Genomic DNA, 22,555 nt, shown 5'->3' with positions numbered 1-22,555 from the left:
GCTTTTGTATATTAGGGGGCTGGACTCAATGATCTCCCAAGGTCCCTTCCAGCCCTAACGTCTATGAAAAATCTATTAAATTTATTTATTTATTTATTTATTTAAATATTATTTTTTCTCAGTTGGTCTAATAAAAGGTATCAGCTCTGCACCAAGAGTGTTAGGTTTTGGCATTTCTTTCTGTCTCAGACCAACACGGCTACCAAATCCATCCCTTGCTTTTCCCAACACTGGTTTCATTCCCTCTGAAATGGGGATGCGAAGTACAGGAGTGCTGGGAGCAGACTGTGATGAAGGGCTGAGGAGCTCTTGCCTAGCTGCAGGAGAGGTCTGCCCCATTGCCTTCTCCTAGGACTCATGGTAGGCCTGCACGTGGGTCGTGGCTGGCAGGCAGTCTTGCATGGCGGGTGCCGCATATCTGGGATAGGCTCTGCCTCTGGGGAGCCTCCCCTTTGGTGACAGTATGCAGGATCAGACTCCCTCTCACCTCTGCAAAATGCAGTTACAGACTGTGGAGAAAGTTGTGTCCTTTTAAGGCAATCCAAAGAATGATTTGGCTGAAAGGGAGGGGTTTGGCTGTGGCGAAATAGGGAAGGATGAGACGTACACAAAACCCAGTCTGCGGGGCCCTGAGAAGAAGCAGGACAAAAGCTTTCCCAACTGCTGGCACTAATCCTAGTGAGTCTGTCCCACTCATAATGTGGAGCCTTCAATCCTTAGAGCCTGCACAGTTCCCCACCCCAGGGTAGCTGTTTGATATTGCAGAGGGCACAGCTCACTTCTGTATTGAATTTCTCTATATGACAGTGAATAAGGAACCCACAGCGCCACATGACGCAACAGGCCCAGCTGCTCTTCACAGCTCTAGTCCCAGCCTGCAGTTGGGGATCACCCCACAGCACCCCAGTGCTGCCCCGTGGTCCTCACCCGGAGTCCTTGCATTTGGAGGCTAGGCTGGGAACACCAAACTCCTGCCAATAGTGACTGATCTTCACTCAGGATTTTTACTAAAGCTTTTAATAGCTGTTTTATTAGAACTAGTTCTTAACTGCCCCAGAGAGAAAAGCAACAGGCATCTCCTCTGGCTTTATATGGTATTATTTATACCCCAGCAGTGTAACAGTAAGGGGAGCGAGTTTCCCACGGTCACGCAGAGTTAGGGGCAGAGCAGCATGGACCCTGGGCAGCCGTGGGACTGAGGAGCCCCATCTATCCCCTGCTGGCCTATGCTTCCTCACCAACAGAGCCTTAGATTAGGACTGGCGGAGGCCATGGGCCCCCGCGTGTGGCCTTTGGGTGCACGCGCCTCTGCTGTGTGCAGTGGCAGTCTGGGCAGCTCTTGGGAACTTGCCCTGCTGCTTTAGTTAGTGCTGAGCCAATGGGCAAGGGGAGGTGAAGTGACCGACTCCAGCTGCGCGCTCCCACGGTGAGACGGGTTCAGAACGAACGTCTTCTCTACCCGCGCTACAGCAACAAGGGGAGCAATCTCCCAACTGAGCCCCCCCGGGGTCTCGGAGCCCGTGGCCATGTGGGGAGAGAGCTCCTTAAGGAGAGTCGCTGGTTCTCAAGCCGGTGAGAAAACGGACGATGAACTGTTTCAGCCTGGCAACGTGAACTGGGAGCCTGATCCTGAATGACCCGCTGCAAATCCTCCCTCAGGCTCTGCCGGTCCTGCAGATTTCATTTGGGACGGGTCACTCAGCATTTCTGGGCATCTTGAGCAGATGCAAGAATCAGTGACTCCTGCTCTTCGCGTCTTGGCAGTGCAGTGAGTTTCCAGGGACAGAGAGGGGAGACTTGATAGGGATCTCCCCTCTCTTCTCCGCCGCTTTCAGGTGGGGAGGAATTCCAGGGCTGGCCCACGCAAGGCAGTTCAGTGCTGTGGCATTTGTTAGGCTTGTCTGTAAGCCCCTTGCAGGATTCCTGTACTCCTTGTCTCTTTCCTAGATGGTTGGATCCAGAGTCCAGCTGAAATCTTCAGGAACTAGGGACAATACATGCGAGGTTAACAGGGGCAGCTGAACAGGGCATGTGCAGGGATGTGGGGAGCTCTGCACTGCAGAATTTGGGTGTACGCAGCAGTCACATACGTGGTCTCCTGCCTTGGTAGACGATCCCTTCTAAAGTCCTCGCTCACTCGCAGAGAGGACAGAAGTTCAGACAGCCTGAGTCTCTCCTGAAAGTTTTCAGCATTTCCCTAGCTCCAGGTAGCCAGACCTAGAAGAATGCCTGCCGCTTTGCTGTTCAGTTGGGTGGTAACTGCGGGGCTGGGAATAAGGCTTGGACGTTCCAGGTGAGTTCCTCCAGGCCTCTCCTCCTGTCTTCCCCACCCTTGTACAAAGTCCCTGGGAAAGGGGGAGTCAGTCTAGTGAATTCTTGAGTATTCTGGGGTCTGACGCAGGGCAGGACTAATCATGCGAGTCCCAGGTATTGTATCTACATGCTTTGGTGGCTGCCCTGGGCCAGAGGTGTGGTCCAGGAAAAGTGTGGTTAACCTGTCCTGTTTAAATTCCCTTTCCCATCCTTCTCTCTCCCCTGAAGTTCCTGGAGTTCAGGAGTCCAAGCAAACAGATCATCTTGAATTGAAAATGGGGAATCCGGTTTCCCCAGGTTCCTGGTGGGCTGTTAGTCTCATCTGCCTCATCTGCTCTACTGAGTGCCCCGTGCAACTGCTGGGAGGGAGACCTGACACAAGCAGCTACTCTCTTCCTGCCTGTGTCCCTGGTACCGATGAGGGCAGCTGGCCCTATGGCCCATGTCCCAAATGCCTCCCACTCCTCCTCCTCCTCCTCAGTGCTCAGGGACAGCTTGCATTATCTACAAAGGTGCAGTGGTCCTTCTGCCTTTTGAATAAAGCTAGAAAGCTCTTGAACCCATTGCTCGCTGGGATTTACCAAGTCCGCACCTGAAATAGTATGTTAAAGGTGTGGGAGGCTCAGGTCTGCTGCATGACGTAGGTTGGGTGGAGTGCTTGAGCTCTTGATAAAATTCAGATGCCCTTGGTTGGGGCCTGCATGCCCCAGGCTAAGGACAGCAGTGTTAGTGGCTTTCCCAGGGTATGTGCAGACAGCCCGTTTATTTGCTTCTCTTTCCAGGTCGTCTGACCCTCCTGCCCAGCTGTTGCGCTGCTCACTCCCTTAGGAGTGAAACTACTTCTCTTTGCTTTTTCCACAGGATGCCGAATTGGGGTGGAGGGAAGAAGTGCGGCGTATGCCAGAAGACAGTGTACTTTGCCGAGGAGGTGCAATGTGAAGGCAACAGCTTCCACAAGTCCTGCTTCTTATGCAGTGAGTATAGTGGCCCACAGACCTGGCCTTTCTAATTGACGGGACAGCACCTGGGCTGGCTTGTTCTCATCAGCCATAGAAATGCAGTAAATCCATCTTGTAGTTCTTTTGGACCAGGACGAGTCTCACAGCTCTCTGTTCTCCTCCAGACATGGGGAAGGTGTTTTCCTGAGACAATGCAGAGCCCCTTGTGAGGGTCAGGGACCTGCCTGCACACCACGTAGCTGAATGAGATGCCAGCACTAGTCCACACTAAGACTAAATCCCTGGACTTTAGACTCCAAAAGAGACTGTTGTGAAACCCTTCTGGTATTGCCTTGCAGTGACAGCCATGCTAGTGGTACCCAGGCTCAGGCACTCCATGGGGGAGTCTGTTTGCTCTTGGCTCTTCATATTCAAAGGCAAGGGTCTGAGTGGGCTCTTAAAAGAAGCTGGGGCTAGGGCCTTCACACTGTGGGCCACGAGGGCATGTGGGAAGAAGATCCCAGCCTTACCTTGTCTCAGCCATTCTGATGACAAAGTGCTCACAAAATGCGTGATGGTGTCAAGGTGGAGGCTGAGCCACCTTCTTTCTTTCTGGAGCTGCTGAAGCCTTAGCCCATTTAGACTGACCTTCCCACACTCCCCCTGCTTTTATTGCATCCAGCGCAGCCTGTGTCTACATGTGCTTAGGTCCTTCCCAGGTGGACATGTACTAGTAAACTGGTTCATCCCAGGTGTTCAGATGAACACGATATTGGGTGGTGCAGTTGCTTCCCACTGGTCCCAGGAACATGCAGCTCCCCAAGGATCATAGCTGTTAGGGTTAAGAAGAGATGTTTCCATAAGATCTGGGAGACTTTCAGAGACACTGTCCCCTCCCCATAGGTGCTCCCCAGTGTCTGAGAAGTTTTCTCTTCCTGAAGAGGATATGCAAGCCTGACTTTCTTCCTGTGCTACTCACAAGTTCAAGTCTTTAGTTTAAATGCAAGATTGCAGGAATGGGTTTTGCTCCAGCTGTCCCCTCTCAGCCACACCTGAGATGAAGCTTCACACAGGTCCCCAAATGACACAAACCAACCCAGCAGAGTACTTATGTGCAGTACAGCTGCCTTTACACTAGAGTTTTGCCTGTGTAAAAAGGTTGCCAATGTATCCTTGTCCACATTTCCACCATCCCACTTTCCTCTTCCACAAAGGCTTCTAGTGTGGTCTTGGTCTGGCTGTTGTTCCAAGGAGCCGCATGCATGTGGGGAGGGACCGTAGGGCAAAACCAGATTGGGATTTAGGGCTCTATGCAAATTGCTTAATCCCACACCTTGCCAGGATCATCTTTATGTGGCAGGAGCCGGTGTTAACTCTTACTGTTCCTTATAGAGCCCACTGCTTCACTCCTGTAATGCAGGGAGCAGTGTGAGGGTGGAGGAGGGGAGTTTTGCTGCTGGGGGGCAGTGCTTGGGAGCTGGGGGCAATAACTTCTGGATCTCAGATCCCTGCTTATGGGTCTGATCCAAAGTCCTTTTGTTGTCTTGAGTGGACTTTGGACCGGGCCCTGTGTTCCCAAACTTCCTGCTGTTGGAGGTATGGGGCCCATATGCCTAAGCCCTACTCAGATTCTCAAATGTAGGTGTGCGGTTTGCTATACATTCACTTCCACAACTGTAGAAAAATAAAATCCGGTATTTCCAAGGGATGATAGTGAAGTGGCCTCATCACGGTGAAAAGTCACCCTTGCTGTCTCTCTGTGCCAAGCCACTGGGGGCAAAATAACCCCAAACTAAGCTCACAAGTCCAAAATCCTGTGCTAAGAGGGAAAATGAGTTTGGATGGCCTACAGTAGGGGTTTTCATCCTTTTAAAATAAGTCCACGCCTTCTGACTCAGAGCTTCAACTCCTGTACTCCCTTTTTTCCCCCTTGTTTTTAAGGGTGGTGGGGCAGATCAAGGCCCCTGCAGTGAGGGAGGGAGTGGGGCTGGAGCAGGCATTGCACAGCCAGGGCAGGGTGGTAGCGGGATGGAGCTGCGAGCGGCTCATCTGAAGGGCGCGGGGGGAAAGGGGAGCAGCTCCCACTGCTGCGTGCACCCCAGGAGGGTATGGGGGGGGTGCATGCCCCCAGATCTCTGCACGGGGCGGGCTTGGACCGGGGCAGTGCTGGGCTCTTCCTGGCCAGAGGCCGCCCCAGGCTTTGCTCAGGCCAGGCAGTGGTGGTGCTGGCAGTGGGAGTACAGGAGGGGCCATAGCCACTACAGAATTTGCTGTAGCCCCCACAACCCCCATCCCAGCACTGCCACCACCTGGCCCAAGCACAACGCTGCCTGGCCCCCCTGCTAGGAAGAGCCTGGCACAGCCCTGGCCCTGGTCCACACCGTCAGCCCACCCAGATCCAGGGGCATGTGCCCCCCATGCCATCCTGGGGTTGTGTGTAGCGGTGGCACAGAGTGGAGGGGCCAAACGGGGGAGGGGCTCATACATGGAAGCCACCACTGCCATTGGCACCCACTGCCACTCACCGCCCCACACCGCCACCGGTGCTGCCATGCCTATGCCGCTTTTCTCTGAAGGCTACTGATGGGCTTCGTGCCTGGCCAGGCGTGCGCTGCCTGTCAGCAGCCCACAAAGCTGTACATGCGACCAGCTGTGTGAAAGCAGTGCAGACGCAGCAGTGGTGGCGATGGCAGTGGTGGCCACTGCATGCAAGCATGCTGGGTACATCTCTGCTAGGTTACCCAGGCTGCTGCCCATGTTAATGCTGTGACTACATCTCTATTCCCATGACTATATAAAGAACCTGAGCCAGCACCTCTCTGGCACTGGGGGAGTGTCCTGTCTGAAAACCAAGTACATATGGAATGACTAAGGCACTGGAAGCCTTAATTGTAGCTGAGGCAGAAATCTGAGGGCGGAAGAGGCTGAGCGGGACTGGCTGCCCACGTATGCAGCATGAGAGTACTCATATTGGCTCTACATTGCAGCAACAGGAATCTGTGCTTTTCTGCAGCCTCAAATAAGGTGCTGGGGGGAATATTATCTCCTGCTGCTCTGAGAATCCCAGAAGCTTCTGGTGTCTGTGGTGTGGGGTGCTTTGCACATCTTTGAATCTGAGTCACAGCTCTCACTGGAGCATGTCGTGGCAGTATTTGAGTACAAACAGCCAGTGTGACGTGGCTTGCTCCAGCACTCTGCATGCAAAAACGTAGGATGTCAGCAAAAGAGTCTGAAGCACTAGGTTAGCATGCAGCAGCAGGGATAGCCCAGATGGAGCAGAACTCAGGACAAGCAGAGGACCTGGGTGGAAAAGGTGTTACCCTAGGAAGGGAAGATGCAGCCATAGCAGGTGGAAATGCAGATTTTACTTCTCTACTCATGGAAATCAGGGAGCAGGAAGCCTGTTTAGAGCTGACTGCAATGAGGACAGCTTCTCGCAGTGTGAGGGCTCCTTATACTGTACCCAGTATGTGGATCACACCCGCAGCCGTCCTTCTTACTCCCGACCTTCCCGCCACTCTGCTGAAGCCCTCAGCATTACCTGCAGCAATCCCTGCTGTTCTTGTCCTGGATCACAGACTGCTTTTCATGCTGAACTGTACTCAATTCTGCCTACACCTGTTCAAAATTAGTCATGCTACACTTGAGCGCTCTTTGGGTGTATCTACATGTGCTACTGGCATGCAGCAGTAAACTCAGATGTGTATCACGCTAGAGTTTATTGCTTCTGGGTGCATTAACTGAATGTGCACCCAGGACTGCAGAACATTGAGCCAGATCAAAGCAGCTCTAGCTGGCAGGGGGCCTGGGGGGCAGCCTGCCAGCCTGGGTCTGCTCGGACCTGGTTCGACGTGCTGCAGAGGGCTGCCTGGGGCAAGGGAGTGCTTCGCTGTGGGGTTAGCTGGGAGGCAGCCCCCATGGTGAAGCACCCTCTTGCCCCAGCCAGCCCTGTCAGCATCTACTTGTGCATTGCTGTTTACAAAAATACTCCACAGCAGGTTATATTTACAAGTACGAACCTGCTCTGGAGTTTAGTTTCCTGTGGCCTAATAGAGCCACATGTGTAGACACCAAGACATTTAGTGCAGAGCTAAGTAGGCAACTCCACAGTTAATGCCTCATGTAGGCAATGTCCCATTGTGTGTTTGAACCTGAGCTCTCCAGGGGAGACTAGAAAACATCCTGGCCCACTAGGAAAATAACTTTGAATGGCCAGACTTATCTTGGTTTAGCTGAACTGGACTTACACCATTGTTGACCCCAGCCCATTGAGGTGGCAGCTGACTCACCAATCAGAGATGAGCCTCACAGCTCCAAATGAGTCAGTTGTAGGAGAGAAGTGTAGTGAGGCCGGCATGACATGTGGGTCTAACCCCAGATTCCTCTTATAGTGCTTTGACATGGCTAACTAGCAGGGTTTGGAAAAATGGAAGGATCTTTCTTTTCTGATCTTGCTGCAGTGGAATTTCTGCAGCCCTGGAGTTGGTGGCTGATCCCCAGGAAGTGGGTTTGGCAGGAGCGTTCAGTAGCTGGCTAGTGGGAACGTGTGATTGTTAAAGCTGGGGCTAGAGAAGGGCCTAACACGGAGAGATGGGCAAAGGTGGTCCTACTGCCTTCCTTAAACAGCCGTCCCTAGAGCAAAAGAAAGAAGGCAGTGACCAAACTAAGTGAAAGGGGGAAATAGGCTCCTTTCAGTTAGGCTGTGTGAACTGGAAGTTGTTCCCAAAGGGTTGTTCGCAGTGTTTTTAAGAATGAGTTAGACCAACTTGTCTAGGACAGGATCGTCAGGAATGATCTTGCCTTGAGCAGGGGGTTGGATTCAGTGGCCTCCAGAGGTCCCTTCCAGCCCAACTTTTCTGTGTGTGGGCATTAATCCGAGCTCGGGTCTAAACAAGGCCCAAAGGCACGAGACTGCCTGGTTAACCTGACGGCTCCGAGACCACGCAGGGCCAGCTGCATCCAAGCGGTGGGGGTGAGCTGCACCCTGTGCTAGGTGACCGCCCTCCAGTGTCCTGCTCAGGTCTGCACCAGAAGCTCGCAACTCCTAGACATTCCTCACGTAATCCTCCCTAGATGGCAAGATGCAGCTTCCCTTCTCCTCCTCCCCCAGCACAGAGCTCCTCTGGGGTTCTGGCAGTGGGGGGAAAAGCACCATATTTAGTCATGGGGACAGCAGTGTGCTGGCCTGCCGAGGCGCTGGGACCAGAGCTCTGTTCTTTGTTTGCATTCCTGGGATGTTGTTTAAGGGCAAGAACTTTTCCTTCTGGCACGGAAACAATCAGGCTGCCGGGAGCAGCCTTCTGCTGACATTTAAGGCGCGCCTGTGGGTCAGTCTGTGTTGCAATTGTAGTGGTGCTGCTTGGGCCAGCTGCTCCCCCCTCTTCTTCCTCCACAGCCCTGCTGGTGGTAGGTAAACAACACTCAGCTCCTCTTGGAGGCTCTGAGACCTTCCCCAGCCCTGATCCTGCTTCTCCCAGCTGCCTCCTCACCCCTGCAGCTTCCTCTTGGATTGCATCGGGGTGTCGCATTCACCCCAGGCTGGATCTGGATCCCAGGAGCTCCTCTCCAGCCAGATCCACAGGGCCACCGGCAGCTGTGGTGGGTCCAGTGGCAGCAGCAGGGGTCCGTGGGTGTCAGAGCCAGTGCCAGTGGTTTTATCTATTTCCACGCTCCCAGTCTCTTCACCGGCAGGATTTGCTCCAGCTGCAGTCGGCCCAAGGGCTGGACTCTCTCTTGCTCATCTTTGGATGTAATCAACACTAAGCACTCATGCAAACCTCCTTCCCTCACACACACCAGGCTGGATCTGACCCAGATTAACTTTGTTTGTGAGGCCTGTAAAGAGATTTGGTTCTTCCCTTTCCTCAAGGTTCAAAACTTCCTGTTTCCCAAATGACATCCACTCTGGCATGGGGGTTAATGGCAGTTGCCTGGTCTATCCAGCCACTTGCTTTCCTGTTCATTCCTGTGCTCCTGTATGGGTTTTTCTCTGGATACTCTATGTGCTCTTCATTTTAGCAACACTTTTGTCTAGGCATTTCCTTCCCTTTCAAAGCCTGAGCTATCCCATCCCATGTGAGGCCAGCCGAAGGCTGACAGTGATATCCTCTTGTTGCTCTGCAGTGGTCTGTAAAAAGAACCTGGACAGCACCACCGTAGCGGTGCACGGGGAAGAGATCTACTGCAAGTCCTGCTATGGCAAGAAGTATGGCCCCAAAGGCTATGGATACGGGCAAGGAGCTGGGACCCTGAGCACTGACAAGGGCGAGTCGCTGGGAATCAAGCCTGAAGAGTGAGTTGGAGCATCTGGGCTATACTGGGGAGCCAGGAAGGGGCACCCCCACTCCCTCTGCATGGCAGCGTGGCGGGTTGTGGGGCTCCCAGAGCTGTGCAGCACTACTAGCATTTTCTCCTCAAGAGAGAGTCCCGAGTCTGCTACATCATCCTGGTTTTGCAATGTAGCACTGCTGTCCCTTGGCCTCAGGAGCCTGTGAGGCTGGGTGCTGTTCTCAGCTGTGCAACATGCCTCCCCCCATGACTTCTACCCACAGTCATCTGATTGAGTCTTGCTGAGTCACTTGCACACTGCGATGCTGTCTGGTGCCTCTGACAAGGGCAACTTTAGGACAGAAACCAGCCAGGAGCTAGCATCCGATTCTGCACAAAACTATGACCCCCACCCCGTCTCCTGGCTAGGTCATCTTTCCAGGGTGAACAGGAGGTCTCTGTGACCAGGATAATGCAATGAAAGCCTGGTTTAGGTTAGCTCTTCATCAGGTAGGGTACAGATTAATTTTATTAACTAACTAACTAAGATATATGTAGAGCTAGATAGCTGTGTTAGTCTGAAGTCAGAGGTAGAGATGCAGACTAAATGAGATGTATCACATTATATGTGTGTATGATGTACCTTATTTGGCACAAGGCAGGAGACGCTGACTAAATAAGATATATCGTGTGTGTATATATGTATGTATATGTGTGTGTATGTATGTATATATGAAAAATAAGCTATATGACCTGTGTGTGTGTGAGATCTATCTTATTTGACAGAAATCAGGGTAGAGATGCAGGGACCACATTGCTGCTCTAGGTAATGGCACTTTCAGCTAAACATATCCTGTTCTTTGGGGCTTTGGATCGTCCAGTGCCCCAGTTCAGCTCCTAGCCCCAGTATGGCAAGGCTGGTTTTACAGTAGAGGAAACCTTGCAGTTGCACAGGCCCTGAGCTGGTCCAGGGCTCTGCTTGTATTTTGCAGCAGCTCTTGATGTGACTGCCTGGTGAAGACCCCTTGGAGCTCAATACTGAGCCTTTATGCAGCTCGCCAAAAGGCAAACTCTCTCCTTAGCTGTGCAGTCAGCTAGCGGCCTCCTGTGTGACAGAAATGACTTGCTTGGAGCCAGATGCCCTGCGAGCCCCTCTGGTGGGAGAAGCCCATTTGCCAGGTTAATTGAGTCGCCCCAGCACGTTGGTGAGATAAAGATGCTCTCACTAACTGGCAGGGGTGGCACCTGAGGTCCACGTTCAGCCTCGGCTGTGCTGTGCTGAGGGCACAATGCATGGCCACCCTAGGACCCTGGCTGGGCCTGTAGCTCATGTTTCCAGCTGCCTGTCCTGACCCTTCAGAGGCCAGCCTCTTCCGAGTGCTCATGCCCACCCTGTACCCACACCCAAGCCCTTCCCAGCCTTGTAGCTCTAGCGTAAGGCCAAAATCTTCCTCAAATGTGGAACCCCCGTCCCTTCTCTGCTGCTGCTCCCTGCTTGCCAGGCCAGGCAAGTAACTTTGTCCTTGCTGCTCATTCCCCAGGAGCCATCCTCACCAGCCCACCAACAATCCCAACGCTTCCAGGATGGCCCAGAAAGTGGGTGGCTCTGATGGGTGCTCACGCTGCGGGCAGGCGGTGTATGCTGCTGAGAAGGTGATTGGAGCTGGAAAGGTAAGGGGGGAAAGAGGAGGTGGCAGAAGGGTGTTGAGAGTATAGGCATGGGTTTTGAGCCTTGGTGACTGAGAGATTTCAGAGGGAGGAGTGAGCAAGTGCTTGTGGTGCTTGGTGAAATCCAGATGCTCTCAGAGGTCATATTTGCCAGGGCCTGCCACTGGGGTCAAGGTGGGGATGAGGTGGGGAAACCCAGCATGCTAGGCTCACCAGAAAATATGGTGCCTATTTCTCTGGAAAGTCTGGGCTGAGTTGTGGGAGCCAGATCCTTCTGGAAATGCCATGCCACATGCTGCTTTGCTATCCCCTACTCTCAGGCTTCCTGCTTTGCGTGCCTGAGCCCTTTTCTGGCTCTTCCTGCGGCCTGTGGGGAGAATGCCACGTTGGTGTACAAGTCTCCTGCAGAGAAACCTCCATATTTGAGTTCTCCCAGTCCCTGGTCCTGGCAGGCTGGGTCTGGCTGTTGCTTTGTTAAAACTTCAGGCCATTATCCCATCTTTTCTCTAGTACCCGACCCTGTACTCAGCAGAGTAATGAAGTCTTGTAGGTGAAGGGAGTGCGGGGGACGAAGGCTGCCAGACATGCCAGCTGTGGAGGGTCCTAACAGATGCTGATGGGATGTAATACAGCAGGTCTCCTTGTGGGCATCAGGCCCTCCCTTTTCTTCCTGTCCACTGTCCCAGGCAGAGCTCAGCTCTCTCCAGAGCTGAAAATGCCTGTCACCAGCTCAATGAAAAGAGCACAGCAAGAGCCGCTGTGTTGAAAGCTCTACAGTCAGCACAGATGTCACGGAGTAGCTACGTTAGGATGATGGGGAATGATGCAAGAGTCCATCAGGTGCTGCCTTGACTAGGACCCTGCATATCATACACTAGGGCTGCAGGCACCTCGCAGCATCCCTGGTGCCTCCAGGTGTCTCGTATCTGGCACCCTCTTCTGAGTCACGGAGAGAGAGCGTGCGGTGGGGAGGAGTGCCCTGTAGGCTGCTGCTTCCAGGGATGGAACGAGAGGGAGAAAAACGAGCACTCTGCCACTGAGATGCATACAGAGCGCTGGACTAGATGGGCCTGTGGAGTGATAAACTGTGGCTTTGCTTGTGTTCCTATGCTTTTAACATCCGCACTGGGACACTGCGAGGAGCTGCACAGTGGAGTTACCCAACCCATCCCAGCAGTGCCCATGCTGCCCCCAGCCTTAGGCCTTCATTGTGAATTGGATACCAACCGCCAGTGCACTCTGGAGCATGCTTATCCTTGCAAGGGCTTGAAATTCAGAGCTTGAGGAGATGTCCCACAAGTCAGGGATAAGGTGATCCTAAGGGCTCTGCAGGTCTTGCCTTTGCTACGTACTCACACAGCTCTGCCACTAAACTTCTGCCGCCTCCGCTGCTTCAGTCCTAAACTCCCGTGGGACTGCCAGAGTCCTGCCCTGGGGTACCTTGCTGTCCCAGCGGTGGGCTCCCCTACTTCGTTCTGCCAGCGCCTCTCAGCCCTGACCTGCAGACCCCATTTCCCAGCCCTGGGTGCCTTGCACACAATTTGGCTAACCTCTCTCGGTCCCAAGCTGCAGGTTTTTGAGTTCTCTTCACAGCTTTAATGATGCCCCTCGAGCCCTACTCCCAGCCCGCTGTTGTTGCAGTCCTGGAATTCCCGTTCACAACCCTGCCCATGCTCTGCAGTCCCCCTCCTGTCCCAGGCATGAGTCCAGATCCGTGAGCCTAGCTTTAGTCTGTAGGCTCACTGAAAGCCCCTTTCCCTGCCATGGCTTCTTTCAGTACAAAGATATGCCTTTGCACAGATAGAACAGGTATTTGGCTCCTGAGTCAGCCTTGCCCTGGTGCGAGCAGCCTCTGTCCACGTTACTGTGTCATCACAGGCACTGCACTCCCCAAGGGCATTGCCCTACCAGGGGGGTTTCCTTTGGGCTTCAGTGCTGCAGGAAGCTGAGCTGCTCTAGGATTCTGGGAGAGCCTGTCTGTCCTTCAGGGCAGATTGGGGAATGGTGGGAAGGCTCTGGGGAGCTTCTAGCACTTGAGGGAGGTACACTGTCTTCACGGCAACTTGGGCAGCTTACCAGCCCGAGTGAATGTAGTACTCTTGCCTATGGCTCCAGCCAAACCAGCTGACCCGGGTGCAATGCACCACCACGCTCGGGTGAGATGGCTATACGCACTGGGATATTGGGGGATGCCCAGGTAAGAGCACAGGATTGGCTGGCAGTGAGGGAACACTAAGGGTCATACTGCAGGTACTGTGTTTGGTTGTTAGCTTTATTCTCTGCATCTTTGAAGAGCTGAAGCTGGTAGCATTGCTGTGTCTGAGCAAACCCAGAGGGGATCCCAGGGGGACTACGTAACTGCGTTGATGTTTTTTGGCTAGTGGGATTTATTCAGTCTGTCATCGAGTCCTGCCATAATTGCTAGTCCACATTTTCTTCCAAAAAAGGTTTTAAAGACCTCCTGTATCAGCAGCTCCCACTATTAAGCTGTCTGTTCAGAGGACACAAGCTGATTTATCCACTGAGTTAAATTATCCACTGATTTATCCATTTATCCACCAGTGGAGCCGCTGGGGGAGTTTAAAAATAAAACGTTGGCCTGTTCTATCAACATCTGGATGCAACCTCCCTAATTCAAGCTGGATGCATGCCTCTACAACATGGAGCCGTGGGCAAGGGCCTCAGCTGGAGCCAGTCACCACAGCTCTGCTGACTTGTCTTGGGTTTTCTCCCAGACTGGTGGGAGTCAAAGCTGGAACTCCACTCTTCTGAAGCAGTAGCCCTGCTATTCAGACGATGAGCCAGTTAGTTTCTTGTCTTCATCTTCAGCGTGGTATTGGGGGTTGTATTTGAGCTGGCGTGACCAGCCACAGGGATAGCTCATGTGTAGTGAAGTGGGGCTGTCTCCACTTTGTGCGGGGAAGCTAGAGCTCTTGGGTTCACTCCCTCCTGCGGGCGACCCATCAATGAGAGCCATTTAATTGGTGCCTGGGACCAAATAGATGGGTACAGGCTGGGAAAGGCAGTCCTTCCTTTGTGACGATGCTTCCCAAAGAAGTTTGGGCTCAGACCTGGGACTTGTGGGTGGACTTTTTACAAGGAGGGATAGTTGCTAGAGATTGCCTGGGAGTGGTTCTTTTGCAAACTAAAGTGGAAAAAATGATAGGAGGTACGCTGTGATGGTCCCTGCCGGAAGTTGTCAAAACTGTTACTCTAGAGCAGCGATTCTCAACCTTTTTGGCCTCAAGGCACCGTTCAGTGGAATGAACTTGAAGCATCCTCACCGGACTCAAAGCCCCGTGCATAACTCTTGTGAATTGCGTGGCACCAAATTTCAAAAGCTAATTTATAAATTGCAGGGCTTACCCCCTTGCGGAGGGGCTTGGCAGCAGCGGTGGGGGATCATTCAGTCAGGCCTGCATTTATCTACTTGGCTTACCTGCTTATCTCCTTATGCCTCGTTTATCTCCTCACACTTCGTGGCACCCTTCAAAGGATCCGGCAGCACCCCAGGGTGTCCTGGCATTCTGGTTGAGAATCACTGCTCTAGAGACAGCTATACTGGGGGAGGATCTGGTTGCAATAGGGTTTTCAGTCCTCAGAAATCCATTTTTTCCCTGTAGTTCAGCTTAAACCATGACTTAACATTGGTCTGACCAACTGATCCTGTGGCTGGATCCCACAAGTGAGCCACATAAATGCTTCCGGCCTCCTCCCCACTGATTTCTGCTTCTCTCCCTTCAGTCCTGGCACAAGGCTTGTTTCCGATGTGCCAAGTGTGGGAAAGGCCTGGAATCCACCACCTTGGCTGACAAAGATGGAGAAATCTACTGCAAAGGTGAGTGAGCGTCCCCTTCCCAGGGCACTGGCCAAACCAAGGCTACAGCACAGAAACCTTTGGTCATGCGGGCTGGGGCAGGCCAGGGTTATGGCTGGGTGCGCCTCTCTGAATGGAATTAACTGAAGTCCCAAATGGGGAACTACGGTTGTAGGAATAGCAAGGGCCCAAATGCCTGCATGGCCCTGGCCCCAGCCCTAGCTTATGTGCTTGCCACATGGCTTATATGCCAACGGGTCTTTCTGTGCACCCTGCTGCCCTGCGAGGGCTCATCTGCACTGTAGCAGCAGACTCTGGTACCTGTTCCTGTTGGTATACTCTGAACCTGGGAGTCCCCTAGCAAGGCTACTCTGGCCTCATCTTCCACGCCTGCTTCTGAGTCTCTGGTGTCCTGAGGGCACCTGCAGGGGACAAGCCTGGAGCAATCTTGCTGATGAACTTCCAGACTTGAAGTATGTTAGCAGGCATGGGCAGGCTAGGAGTGGGTCGGGTGTGCCTGGTCCTCCCTCATACCCAGACCTACTGTTACAAGCCTATCTGACTGTGGCTCTGCATTTCAGAGGGTGGCTGTGGGTGTTCCTTGTCTTTAGGGAGGCTGGTGACCTCAAATTACACAGTGAAATGGGCACATCAATGGGAACCTGCAAAAACCCTAACACTTGCTTCTGAAGGGGTCAGCATCTCCCAGCTGGGTGGCAGGGCACTACTGCCTGGCTCCTGCCTGTGAGGAGGCAGCGCCCAGTTTGAACCCTGGGAAAGTGCCTGACCTGATGTGCCAACTCACCTCTCATCCATTCAGTCCCATGAGCTCCCCTGAGGAAAGAGCAGTGCCCAGCATGGAGCTTCCTCATGCCACCGTCACCTAATGGCCACTTTCCTTCCTCCTCTGCAGGATGTTACGCCAAGCACTTCGGGCCTAAGGGTTTTGGCTTTGGGCAAGGAGCTGGTGCACTTGCCCATGCCCAGTGAGGTGCCAGGCCTGGCCCTGCTGACTCTTCCTTGCCATGCTGGTGCCCTGCCGATGCTGCGAGGGAGCCCAGCCCATCTGCTTCCTAGTGCCAATGCCTCTCTTCATCATAACTAACAACCTCCTGCTGCTTCTCACGGCACCACACCATTCCTGCCAGCTGGTTCCAGCAACAGATCTGACCCAGAGGCCTTGGGATCAATGGAGATCTCTCCGCTGTACAACAGGGGCCTTTGGCTCATGAGCTGCTGGCACCAGCGGAGGTGAGATGGGTTCATTTCTAGCACACACATGCTCATGTGTGCACACACACACACACACACACACACTTGCAGAGTGTAGTTTCCACTCTTCAGAGCAGAGAGCACCACTTGGTTTGTGACATGATAATACATTCACAAGTGACACCTGGGTGCTTTATCCATATCCATTTAGGATCAGAGCCCAGCTAGGCAGTGTGATGTCACAGGAGTATGTAGTGTGTCTCATTGAACCATTAATTGCTATAAAAATCAGCACTGACAGTTTATTGGGACTTGCAGGTGGGAATAATACCAACTCTTGGGTGGGCCGGAGGGAACAAGAGACCTAGTGACCAGCCTGGGTGAGAAAGTAAGATAAGGGTAAAGGCAATATTTTATTAATCACGTTGTATTTAAAGCATAGATTCAAGGCATGGTTGATGAAGTCCCATGCTGGTATAAATGGCAGTGCCTGTTGACTTCAGTAGACATATGCTGCTTTACACCAGCTGAGAACTTGGCTCTAAATCTAGTAAACCATGAAGTCACCATTTCCAGAAGTGGGTACTGATTCTGCTGTTGTAGGGAGCCTAACTTGTGATGGCCAGGGCCCCATTTCTTTCAAAACCATTTGGAGCCTCTGTAACTCCCCATGGCTTCGAGGGGGACATTTAGCACATCTAGGCTGTGTGGAGCAGAGCTGCTGGAGTCAAAACCACACCACGTCTTTGGCAAAGGTCAAAACAGGTGGCCCAGGCTCATGTCCCTGATTTACTCACAGCACCGTGGAATATTAGTCTGAGAACATGAAGGCAATCTGTGGTGCCTGCCAGCATCACTGCCAGTTTTTTTCTATCTACTTTGTCTCTGCCTGAGCAGTGTAGGTATTCTAAGGGGCTGGTTCATGCTTGTTTCACAGCAGACCCCACACTGCTTGAGGTGCAGACTCCACAGGGAAGTTGTTTTTCTCGCCCAGGCCATTGTTGCTCTCAGTTCCTGGCTTGCAGCTGAAATGGGTGGTGACATTTTTCAGGGTGCCCTAGAAGCTTGAGCCCAATTTTAAAATGGGAATTCAGGCTCTTAAGCCATGCAAGCACTTCTGACATTTTTACTCTGAATTGGACCTTGCTGTATTCCTTGGGTTTTCTTTGGAGGCCTCGTAGTCTTTGGTTTCTGAAGGTATAGGAAGGATCCCCTTAAATGTCTCCAGAAATGTTGCTCCATCTTATATGTGTAGATAAATTTGGGGTCCAGGTAGAGATGGCCACTTCCCACTCTAAGATTTTCCTTGAGGGAGAAGAGGAGGTCAGGAGAGGCTTTGCCTTTGTGATCTCAGACCTCAGTAGAACAGTCATTCCCATGACAAAGATGCAAGGGTTCACTAAAGAAAGCATAGATTCAAGGCATGGTTGGGTGTAAATCCCTTCAGGATGTCATATGAGAAAAAAGCATCACTTTTACTTCTCCTCCTTTTCTTTGGGGTGCGAGAGCAAGGGTTTAGGGTTCCTTCCCCATGTGCCTTTTCCATGAGAGCTGGGCGGACACTAGGCAGCCATGTTTCTTCTGTACTTGCCACATGCAGGGATTGTGTCCAAGCAAACTTGTATATTCAATAAAGCTGTAAGAACAGAACCTTTGTTCGGCCTGTTCTTTCCCTACCCCTGGGAGAAGGGATCGACTGGTTGCATTGCAGAGGGGAACTTGCCACAAAAGTGAAGATCTAATTAATGAGACTTGGGCACGATTGCTGCACGGGAGCCCTTGAGCAAAGGTAAGATAGGGTGTATTCGTCCCCTTGTCTCTATAGAGATCTGAACCTGGGACCTTCACTGCTGCAAGCAGGTGCTGCTGCTGCTGAAAGAGCTTCTCTTGCAAGTAGCAAGAAGAGACTCTTTTCTTTCATGGACTGGCCACTAGGTGGAGACTTTGGCCTGTGCACAGAGTGCTTGCAGATCACGTCAACTAGTGCAAGGGTGGCCAGAGTGCAGCACCCAGGCTGGCGCTGTGTGGGGCACGCAGCAGGGACAGGACAGGCAGCAGATGGGGCAGGGAACAGAAAGCAGAGCAGAGGAACGGGATCAGAGTGGCACTTGGGGAGGATACAGGACTGATTCTTGGCACCCCTGCCAGAAAGCTTGGCCCCACTGAACCAGTGATTCAGCAGTGGGAAGCTTCCTGTCACCACTGGCCACTAGTCCCAGGTCATTTAAGACCTGAAGCTGTATTGGTAGGAGAGGCTCTGGGTCATGCCTGGGCAGCAGTAGCAGAGCTACCTGGCCGTTGTCTCCCTCATATGGCCATTGCCAGTCCTTGCAGTTCACAGACAGGCTTCAGGCTAGAGCTGCTCCCCACAACCCACCAGGAGCTGCTGGGGCCTGGACCAGTGGCTCATCATTCAGCCCATTTCCCATGCACTCTGAATCGCTGTTTGGCAGCTGAGAGCCCTGGGGAAGAGTCTGTGCATGGGACCCACCCCAGCAGGATTGCAGAGCACAAATATGCTGCTTGGCCATGCAGCAGATGGGAGTGGCTTCTCTCCGAGTGGCTCAGGTGCTTGTGCTGCCCAGTGCACTGTGCAGGGAGCAGGCCTTTTCCCCTGGAGCTGGCTCCCAGAGGGGCAGGGTTTATGCTGCATGATGGGCAGACCTGTGGGGAAGCTGCTGGCATGGGGCAGGAATGTACAAAGCAGGAAACTGCCCCAGTAGCTGCAATCACTTTGTCCAGGACATGGGAGGTCACGTGGGATTTCATTTGTACCCTAGCTCCTCCATTTACATGGTAGGAATACTTAAATCGCTGCCCCTTATAAAAGCTTGAGGTCTCTGTGCTTACCTGGTGTCCTCTGCTGCCCATTGCGGGTCAGGCTGGAGAGGTACTTAATAGTCTGTAAGCTGCCATCCCACCCTGCCTTCTGCCAGACTTGTTTTAGGAGAGCTGTGCTTGGTAATGAGAATTTGTGGAGGTGAAAAGCTTCAGGAACATAGATCCACAGGTGCTGTGTGCTGCTATATGTGTGTGTAAATTAAGATGTGGCTGAAAGACCTATATGTCCTTCACCCTGCTCCCTCGTGTCTTTGGAGACCTGTGCACAAGTCTGAGGCTATGGACTCGAAGAGTGTTTTGTCAAGTCAAGCTTCTTCTGGGTCAGTAGTACTCAGTTGCACCTTAATGACAGGGTCAGAGAGAGCTAGTTAAGGGATCAGAGATACAGGTGAGGTATGGTTTCAAAAGGGATTGAGGATTCTTATCCCATTACTTTGATTAACTTTTGTGATCCCTTTGTTCCCATGGGTTCTTCGCTTGGTTGCTTCTTCTAGCACTAAGCCTCTTTCTTCTCCCCCCTTCCTCTCTCTCTCTTTTTTCCCCACCTATTATATATTGTATATTAGATCATTCGCTCCACTTCATACAGTGCTCTATGCTGTCCTGGCATAGCATCTGCTGAAGCAAGCTAGAGTTCACAAAAGCTTGTGCTCTCTATGTATCTTATTTAGTCTGTGGGCATGTCTACATGTGCACATTTACTGCGCAGTAACTAAAACTACTGCACAGTACAAGCACACATCTACACATGTATGGCTATACAGCACAGTAAATATGGCAACTTATGCCAGCTTGAGCATAAAGTTGATACCTGCATCATGTTGACACCTTACTGCGCAGTAACCGTGTGTGTGTGGACTTTAGTCCCAAGTCAGTCCACACACAGCGTTAATGCACTTTAATGCCTGCACATGTAGATGTTGGCCTATTTCTGTTTATTGCTCAATAACTTACTGTGCGATAAATTTAAGCTGGTGTAAATACATGTGTAGATATGCCCAGTAAGGTGCATATCTACTCTGCTTTCTTTCTTGTGTTCGGTTATGCTCTGGGAAAGAATGGGTTAGCTTTGCCCTGTACTAGAACTGAGAGTGAAGGTGGGTGGCTGCACTTAGTGTCTCAGCTACTAGAGGATGAGCAATCAAGGATACAATGAGCTAATTTGCATATGAAGACCCACCAGAGCACTACTGAGTTGAGGCTCCAGGGACTGGTAACCCCACTCTGTCTCTGATGCCTGGAGAAACCTCAAAGAAGCCCCAGTGGGAGAGAGTAGCTGGAAAACAGACTCAGGTATAAAAGAGAGATGAAAGCAAGACAGAGTCTGGGGGCTAAATTCTACTATTCTTCATGGGCCCGCATGGCACTTTCCCAGCCACGCAACTGGCATTTTTGGCACTACACACACCAGTCTTTGCAGTTCTGTTATGTGGGCATGGGTGCAGGCTCAGTAAACTGCTGCCTGACAAAACCCTACGAGTAGCTGGGAAGGACCTTCCTCTGTTTTAACCCAAATAGATAGGTGGTCACTAGGGCACCTACCTGGGAAGCCAAAGACACTTTCTAAGTGCCCCTCTTGAGAATCTCTGATGGGTAACTGTAGAAGAATGGTCTAGGCCCCAAGATGTACCCACCTGTCGTCATGTCAATGCAGGTATAAAAGCAAAAGAGACAGTTGCTGCAGCCTCTCGGCACAGGGTTGAGGGAAATGCAGAATTCTAGAGTCAGTGCCTGGAAGAGATTATAAGTACATGTGAAGCTTTTAGGTGCCTGGGCAGCCTGAGCTCCTACAACAAAGCTACAGCAAGGTTTCAGCCTTGAATAGGTACCAGAGCTCTGTACGTGGGTCCAACACTGACCTGACTGGGACCCATCACCCAAGAGGTTGCTTTACCCTTTTGTGAGGCCCAGGTATCTCATGCCATGGTGCAGTGCTGGAACTCACTGCGGAGTTCCCACCATCCGAACAACTGCAGGTTCCTGAGAATGTGGTACGAGACAGCTGCAAATCCGAAATGGGCCAGAAACTCCACTAGCTCTGACCTGCAGCCTGGTGAAGGCTTCCTGATTTTCTTTGCACATAAATACGCTACAGAGCAGCAATCTTCAAAGCCAGGGTAAGTTTTCTGCAGCTGGTCTCCATGTCACACCAGGTGCCATTGGAGGGTTTTCAGTTATCAGATTGATTTTTAAAGATGGCTGGTGGTTTGCAAGAAATGCTGAAGCTTGACAATGGTCAGTTTGGCTAAAGCAGCGGTTTTCAATCATTTTGGACTTGAGGCCCCCTCCATAACTTCTGAGAGCTGAGTGACACCCAATTAAAAAAAGCTAATGTATAGATTACAGTGCTTACCTCCTTGCGGAGGGGCCAGGCAGTAGGGGTGGGGGATTGGCCAAGCAGGAACAAGCCTGAGTCTGCACTTGTCAGCTTATTTCACAGATTCACAGAAGTTTAGGGCTGGAAGGGACCGTATGAGATCATCGGCCTTACACCCTGAGCACCCTTCAAAGGAGCTGGCTGGTAACCCAGGGTGTTGCCACACCTTGGTTGGGAATCACTGATCTGAAGCAGGGGTTAGAGACCCAAGGCTCATGGGCTGGATCTGGTCAGTGGAGCCACTGGATCCAGCCCACAAATGGGGGGGTTTGGTGGCAGGGGGCAGCAGTGTTCAACACTGGGGCCTTCTGTGCCATGGCGGGGAGAAGTAGCAGCCGTGGTTGGGTCCTAGCACCTGCCTGCTCATCTGTTCTGAGCTGAGCTGGTCATTCTGGCCTGCAGCCTGGCACAGTTGCCGACTGCTGGGCTACCAAGTTTGCGGGGCAGGGCAGGGGCATTTTGCAGAAGGCAGCTGGCATTGGAAGAGTTCACGCGTCTGCCACCAGGTGGCGCTGTGGAAGCATTGCAGGGATAGGCCTGTGTCCAGTGCAGGGTAGGGGCCTGGGCCCAGGCGGCAGGGGAGGCAGGAGGTGCCCAGGGCTGCTGCCTGTGCAGGGCCAGTCCAGCGTGAGCTGGCATCAGGATGCAGAACCACGGGGTACTGCATTTACTCTGATCTGGTGGCTGCTGCAGGGGACTTACCATTAATCGTGCAATTCCCCCTTCACTAAGTCCCAGCTGCTTCCTTCCTGTTGCTCAAGACCACGTTTGGATCCTGCTACAGTACAGATCTGGAGATGCCCCTCAAGCCTGACCTGGCGCCCTTCCCCCTCCTGTCTCAGGCCTGGTCTTCCCAAATGCAGAGAGCTCTGCTACGGTGTAGCTCCAGGAGAGATACCATGATGCTTTCGGCCCAGGTGGTTTTACTGACCTGGCAGGGAAGATCTCCTTTTTCTCAGTCTCGAATGACTCGGTGTAGTTGAGGGTGATGAGCTCTCCCTCGCACTGCGGGCAGGCTGGGAGGATCTTATGAGGATGGGGGACTGCTCTCGGGCTTTCCCTTTCACTTGCTCCTTTGGGCTTTTGGACAGGAGCAAGCAATGAGGAGGCATCTGAGCCCCA

The 22,555-nt window shown here is 52.4% G+C and overlaps 1 protein-coding gene across 2 annotated transcripts in view; it reads left to right on the top strand.

The window, feature by feature from the left end:
• Positions 1 to 17,865, top strand: part of CSRP1 (cysteine and glycine rich protein 1) — a 24,999-nt gene extending 7,134 nt beyond the window's left edge. Inside the window, exons 2-7 of one of the 2 annotated variants that reach the window (XM_019546342.1) lie at positions 282 to 287; positions 3,175 to 3,287; positions 9,375 to 9,543; positions 11,060 to 11,189; positions 14,931 to 15,024; positions 15,917 to 17,865. In XM_019546342.1, coding sequence (XP_019401887.1) covers positions 3,176 to 3,287; positions 9,375 to 9,543; positions 11,060 to 11,189; positions 14,931 to 15,024; positions 15,917 to 15,993 — 582 coding nt within the window. In that variant the 5' untranslated portion in view covers positions 282 to 287; position 3,175 and the 3' untranslated portion in view covers positions 15,994 to 17,865. The remainder of the gene's footprint in view (positions 1 to 281; positions 288 to 3,174; positions 3,288 to 9,374; positions 9,544 to 11,059; positions 11,190 to 14,930; positions 15,025 to 15,916) is intronic. The other variant, XM_019546341.1, reaches the window with a different exon arrangement.
• Positions 17,866 to 22,555: the final 4,690 nt, after the last annotated feature.

This window comes from Crocodylus porosus, unplaced genomic scaffold (genome assembly GCF_001723895.1).
Source record: "Crocodylus porosus isolate Cpor-Errol unplaced genomic scaffold, CroPor_comp1, whole genome shotgun sequence".
NCBI classification, from domain to species: Eukaryota; Metazoa; Chordata; order Crocodylia; family Crocodylidae; genus Crocodylus; species Crocodylus porosus.
The sequence above is the reverse complement of the archived record's forward strand: the minus strand, read 5'-3'. Positions and strand labels throughout refer to the sequence as shown.